Raw genomic sequence first — 6,535 nt, 5'->3', positions numbered from 1 at the left:
CTATAAAAAAAAGAGGCATTGGCAACATTTAGAAACCGCCACTATAAAACAATATAGTTTTTGTGGTTCAAAATCACTCTACTTCACTGCAGATTCTTGTCTTGTTCACTCACTCACTCATTTCTTCTGGTTAGTTAATTAATTTCTCAATATTTCAAGATTACTAAATTTAATTATTATTCTTACTGTGATTAGCTTCTACTAATAAATAACCTTTGTTTATAATTATAATAATAATGTTGAAGAAAATCCGTGAATTCTATCTTTCTGGTTTTATTATCTGTTTTCTCTTTTCTTTCTACCTTACTTTATCCAACAATATTAGTCACACTTTTCTTGTTTGATCAACATCTATCTGTATATTCTGATGGAAACTTCACATTTGATGCATTTACTTTTTGCAGTTGGAAAAATCATAGGGATGGTCCACAACTTTCTTTGAGGTAGTTGTAGCATGAACATGATCCTTATATTCATCATGTGACTTTGTTTTTTATGAGTTATATGCCTTCATTCATGCATATAGAAAAGGAGATTATTGAAATGGATGCATCATCAAATCAAAGGTCACTTGAGAGAGTGGTTTCTCAGAAAGCCATGCAAATGAGCAATTCATTTCCATGTCAGATATGTGTTGTGGGATTTCTTTCTGGAATTTGTATTGCTTCTTTCATTATGGCTACTCTTACTTCCATTGGTAGTTTTCAGTTTTCTCATTTTTCAATGCTTAATTTATCATTCAACTCAGATCTCAATTCCACCATCAGTAAGTCCGTTTCCTTAATCACTTTCATTTGTGTTTTTACCTTTTCAACTTAATAACAAAATGAGCATATCAGTTATGTAGCAGTATCTCTAAACAAATATGTGTATGGTGTCTGAACAAATATGTGTTTGGTGTCTGATACGTAGCAGTAGCTCTCTGAACAAATATGTGTCTGGTGTATGATATGTAGCAGTATATCTCTGAACAAATGTGTCTGGTGTCTGATATGTAGCATTTTCTCTCTGAACAAATACGTGTCTGGTGTCTGATACGTAATAGTATTTGACACAACATAGACACATGTCATTAATGTTCAATTTATTTATTTTCTCTATCAACATGTCAGTGTCGGTGTTGTGTCTGATATATATCTCTATTGAAATTTGAAGTGTTGTGTCTGGTATCTCTGTTGAAATTTCACGGACACTTATTCTTGAAGCAAACTTGATGAGTATGAATCTTATAGCAGGCTTGTACATGAAGTATCACATAATTATGTTAATCCTTACTTTACTTTACTTTAAGCATACTCTAATTTTTGTCCTTTTTGACTTTGACCAAATTTGCTACAAGCATTACATTAGGGAGAGTTAATTACACTATGCTCATTAATTTGTTTTGCATAATCAAGTTGTTAACATTTGATAACACATGGAAAATGCAGTGATTGGATAATTTTATCATGATTAAATAAAATTAATAATACCATTTTTTTCCATGGTGACAACAGCACAATGTTCCTATAAACCTAAAGAGATACAAAGATTAACAGATTTGGAGAACAGAAAAGAGATAGACCAAGATGAAAGAGTGTCTTTGCTTTATTCTGCTTGGAACTGTGTGTTAACTAAGCCTACAACTGGTACAAATAAGTGCTTATGGGAACTTGGAATTAATGAATCCTATTTGCTTAAGCCCCCACATTTGGAAAACTGCAAGGAGAAATCACTGCTCAACGACCGTCTCGACAAGCGTATAGGAAATGATTCCTTTCCACCATGGACAAGTTGGAAAGGATTGTTGGATATGCACCCTCTTGCTGCAACCACTGAGCAGATTCAGAACTTCAGAAAAAAAGCTGTATCTGAAGGTGCTTATCCACCTTGGGTATGTTTCTTAATCATTTGTTTTGTATATACCGTGTCATGTTAACTCCGTGATAATTAGGGTCATCTCAAGTTTTTAGAGGCACATTGTAGGTTAGTTACACTTCAACCATGACAAAATAGTTAGAGACCCTATTTAACCAAATTTTGACAATGAAGAGATTTATGAAGCCTTATTTAAGTATAGTTTAACTGTGAAAGTTTTGAGACTCTGTGCGGTAGCCCGCCTTGCACGTCCTCAAAGACGCTCTGGTGATAATTATTTGATTGTAGAATCATTTGCAGATTGCAGGATCTGATGAAGAAAACTACCCTTTAACACGAAAAGTTCAACGCGACATATGGATCCATCAGCATCCGTTGAATTGTAGCGACGCGAATGTCAAGTTCCTTTTAGCTGATTGGGAGCGATTACCTGGATTTGGAATCGGTGCTCAAATTGCTGGAATGTGTGGACTTCTTGCTATTGCAATCAATGAAGGAAGAGTTCTTGTCACTGATTTCTATAATAGAGCTGATCATGATGGCTGCAAAGGTATACATTTTTCCGAATCTGCGTAATCATTTTAACAACTTCATATAATGTGAACATCTACTTGGAATGTTGCTCATGCAGGATCGTCCCGGTCTAGCTGGAATTGCTATTTCTTTGCAGAAACTTCACTAGAATGCCGCCAACGTGCATTTGAACTCATCAAAAGTGATGATTCGTTGAGTAGAGGAATTTTGACGACCAAAGAAAATTATACGTCGAAGCATATATGGACAGGACCAACTCCTAGGCAAGCTTTCAAAGAACTGCTAGCATTCATAAACCTATTATTGATTGATTCTTCAATTAGATCCCGAGCATAAAGTTATGATTCTTAGTATTATGTCAATGTATGATGCAGGATATGGGGCGATCCGTGGAACTATTTGCAACCGACAACTGATATAAATGGCAGTCTGGTGGTTTCTCATAGAAAAATGGATCGACGATGGTGGAGAGCGCAGGTACTTCATATTCTTATGTCCTCGTCTTAACAATCAACTGTCAAAAACAACCTTTCCTACCAATGTTGTTCTTTTTGAGGTTTAATGGTTTAATGAGGCTGCGGTAAATATTATTTTCAGGCCGTACGATACTTAATGAGGTTTCCAACTGAGTATACTTGCAATTTATTGAATGAGGCGCGCCATGCTGCCTTTGGAAAAATAGCTGCAAAAATGGTTCTGGAAAGTCTTGTTGGAGAATGGCCAAAGGTTAGCTTTCAACTACGCATGTGTTTTGGATACGGATTTCTTGCATTCATGGAACTACGCATTTGACACACTCACGCAATCTGAACCACCGGATCAAGATCGGACAATCTGCATTCCGACTTTGTAAATCGAGTTCAAAGTACAAAGTCAGAATGCGAGCGACCTTGATCAGGTGGTTTAGATTGGTGATTGCGTGAGTATTGTTCATTCTTGAGTGCTTTGATATTGTCAATGTGTTGACTTCTTTAGGTGCCTCAGGAGGAGGAGAATGATGAAAGACCAAAGTCCGATATCGACAAATATGTGTGGTCGAATCACAAGCCATGGATCCCAAGACCTCTTCTAAGTATGCATGTAAGGATGGGAGATAAAGCATGTGAAATGAGAGTGGTTGAATTTGAAGAATACATGATGCTTGCTAATAGGATTAGGAATCATTTCCCAAACCTCAATAGCATTTGGCTATCAACAGAAATGCAGGTAGGAAACATTATTATCTTGACAGACACTCAGACTCACACGTGTCTGACACCGAACACATCTTATTATCTTGACAAACAGTGACACCTGTCTGACACCGAGCACGTCTTCAATAAAAACACACAACTGTTGTGAATTTTACCGCGTTGTTATTCTTGTTTCTTGTGTTTAGGAAGTGATAGACAAAAGCAAAGAATATTCTTCAAGGTGGAAGTTTCATTATACAAAGATAAGAAGGCAAGATAGGAATAATGTGTCAATGGCTGAGTATGAAGGTAGCTTGGGAAGGGAGAGAAGCACAAACTATCCACTTGTTAATTTTCTTATGGCTGCTGATTCTGATTATTTTGTTGGAGCATTGGGTTCTACGTGGTGCTTTCTTATAGATGGAATGAGAAATACTGGTGGGAAGGTTATGTCTGGTTACTTGAGTGTTAACAAAGATAGATTTTGGTAGGGATGTAATGTATTTATATATACTTCTGATTATTTCAATAATAACAGAAAAGATTTATGTAATCTTTTGTAAATTAGAGTAAATTATTCTTATGTATAATCATTGTACATGTTTACAATAGTACACATTGCTAAAGAATCTTGTAAAGCAAAAGAATTCACATACTTGCAGCTAGTTCTTGGGTTTTATTTTATTTTCTTTGGTTATGCATATTCCGTAAATTACTGACCTTAAAGATAGAGTAGAGGATTTTGGAATCTGCCTTCCTTGGTGATGCCCAACAGGGATCACCCGTCAACCAGCGCTGACGGTCATCACCTGGAAGGGTCACCCGTCAACTAGCGTTGACGGTTGTTCAACTATCCATTGGGGAGTTGTTCAACGTTCGATTTTTCTCCGTTTTGAATAGGGATGTCAATGGGGCGGAGCGGGGGCGGAGGATACATTTCCATCACAATCCCCGCCTTCAAATCTATTCCCCATCCCCGCGACGGGGGATTTTGTCCCCCGTCCCCGCGGGTCCCACGGATCCCCAAAGTTTATAAACATGATTTTTTTTATTTTTTTATTTTAAACCAAATTAATAGTAAAAGCTTCAAAAACAAAAATTTAAAAATTATTCATTTATGATAAATATATTGTTTTAACAATATTTAATTTATAATATTGAGTGTCATGACCACCAAAATTTCAAACTAAAAAAAATTGACATGAGGATCCCCATCTTTGGGGCCCCAAACGGGGAATCCCCATGAGGATCCCCGCTAACGGAGGCAAGTTGACATCTCTAGTTTTGAATCTTCTAATCGATTAGGGTAATCGATTAATTTGTTTCATTTGAGCTTCCTTGATATTTTGGTTTATTTGTTGGGCCTTGTTGCTTCTTTGACACCTCTAATTCATGTTTTTAACACCCCTAAGCTTGAAAGCACTTGAACAAACTTATTTTTAATGGTTAGAGATAATTAAAGTTATTAAAAAAATATAAAAAAATTGAAAGAGTTAAAAATAATTATTTTAAGGGGTTAATCAGATTATCCAATCATTTCAACTTTAAAATAATTTTACCTTCAAAAAAATAATTTTTGATAGATATTTTCTATGTGGGATGAACACATAGTGGTGTATCCTTCTCATCACATTGTTGAATGCGAGAGTTGGTAACAAGGTAAATAAGTCCATCACAGACTTATATACTTAATTGATCATTACAGATCAAAAAATGAGAAACTCTCAATAGGTGTTGCTTTTATCATAACATATGTCATCATCGTTCATTCTCCAGGATCAAAGTATTTAAAATGTATAATACTAGAGTATACTTCTGCTTTATTCTTCATATGGTCTTTCTTTCGAGTTGTAGACAATATTGCCTGCAAAACAATTAAATATGTTATTTTGATTTTTCTTTCTATCTTCTCTCTTCCTTACAGGGTGCCTTGAGCATGTGTTATCATCTTCTTTGGAAGACGATTCTTTGTATTTCTTCCCAAGATTGAAATTTTCCTCCTTTGTTCAACTGACTGAAGAACTCCTTCATCTTTTGTTGTTCTTTGAACATGAGGACTTCTTGATGGTATGATATGAGTGATGATCTTCCAGTTTAGTCTTTTGATTCCATCGGCTTCTATGATTTCATTCTTTCTTGATTTTCCTGAAATTTATTAAGGTTTCTATTTTATCTATAGATTTAAGAGTATGGATAAATGTTCCAATTCTTAATTCTCTAGATAAATGTTAGTAACAGTAATTTCTAAACATTTTAAGAAAAAAAATTCATCGCCTCATGTGTTCATATCCTTTGACTTGTACTTGGAGAAACTCCATATATCTTTTTTCAAATATCATACATTTTGGCGGTTTAAAAAAGAATAAAAATTTATAATTTATCTTTAATCAAAGAGATTTTTTACTCCTTCAATATTTATTTAATGAGTAGGGTAAAACGGACAATTGAAAAAAGTTTATAAAGAAAAAGATTTATTTTGAAGAATATATATATATATATATATATATATATATATATATATATATATATATATATATATATATATATATATATATATATATATATATATATATATATATATAAACGAAACAATAAATTTTCAAAAAGGTGGTGGCGGGCTTTGAAAAATATTCTTGTGTCAAAAGTCATCTTTCTCCTGAGACAATTAGTCCTTTAAACAGAAGTTAGTCTCTGATGTCACTTGTTGGATTTGAGACTTCACACACAAGAGGGGGTGAATTGTGTGGTTTAGAAAAATATGGTTTTGAAAACTTTTTGAGATTAAAATACGAGTTTGAAAAATATTGTTTTTATGCCTAAGTAGTTTGAAAAATATTTTTAACTAAGCAACAGAAAATAAATATTAAAATAAAGTGAGGAAATTAAAGAGTTTAAGGGAAGAAGAAAAACACCGAGAATTATACAGGTTCGGTGAAATCAAAAGGACCTACACCTCTTCCTAAGAATTGATC

The 6,535-nt window shown here is 34.2% G+C and overlaps 1 protein-coding gene across 8 annotated transcripts; it reads left to right on the top strand.

Annotated features, from left to right (window-relative positions):
- On the top strand, positions 1–4,251 carry LOC131602255 (uncharacterized). 8 transcript variants are annotated; one of them, XM_058874326.1, is made up of 10 exons: positions 4–129; positions 405–443; positions 527–766; positions 1,497–1,873; positions 2,158–2,407; positions 2,489–2,654; positions 2,766–2,868; positions 2,989–3,117; positions 3,367–3,597; positions 3,770–4,249. In XM_058874326.1, exons 3-10 carry the CDS (start codon positions 544–546, stop codon positions 4,052–4,054), a joined length of 1,764 nt encoding a protein of 587 aa, XP_058730309.1. In that variant the 5' UTR covers positions 4–129; positions 405–443; positions 527–543; the 3' UTR covers positions 4,055–4,249. The 8 variants fall into 8 exon arrangements, with proteins under 8 accessions (XP_058730312.1, XP_058730313.1, XP_058730306.1 ...); XM_058874329.1 differs by lacking the exon at positions 527–766 and having other exon boundaries at positions 1–129; positions 1,497–1,856; positions 3,770–4,251; XM_058874330.1 differs by lacking the exon at positions 527–766 and having other exon boundaries at positions 1–129; positions 405–446; positions 1,497–1,856; positions 3,770–4,251.
- Positions 4,252–6,535: the final 2,284 nt, after the last annotated feature.

This window comes from Vicia villosa, linkage group LG5 (assembly GCF_029867415.1).
Source record: "Vicia villosa cultivar HV-30 ecotype Madison, WI linkage group LG5, Vvil1.0, whole genome shotgun sequence".
NCBI classification, from domain to species: Eukaryota; Viridiplantae; Streptophyta; class Magnoliopsida; order Fabales; family Fabaceae; genus Vicia; species Vicia villosa.
This window is presented reverse-complemented; position numbering and strand designations above follow the sequence as displayed.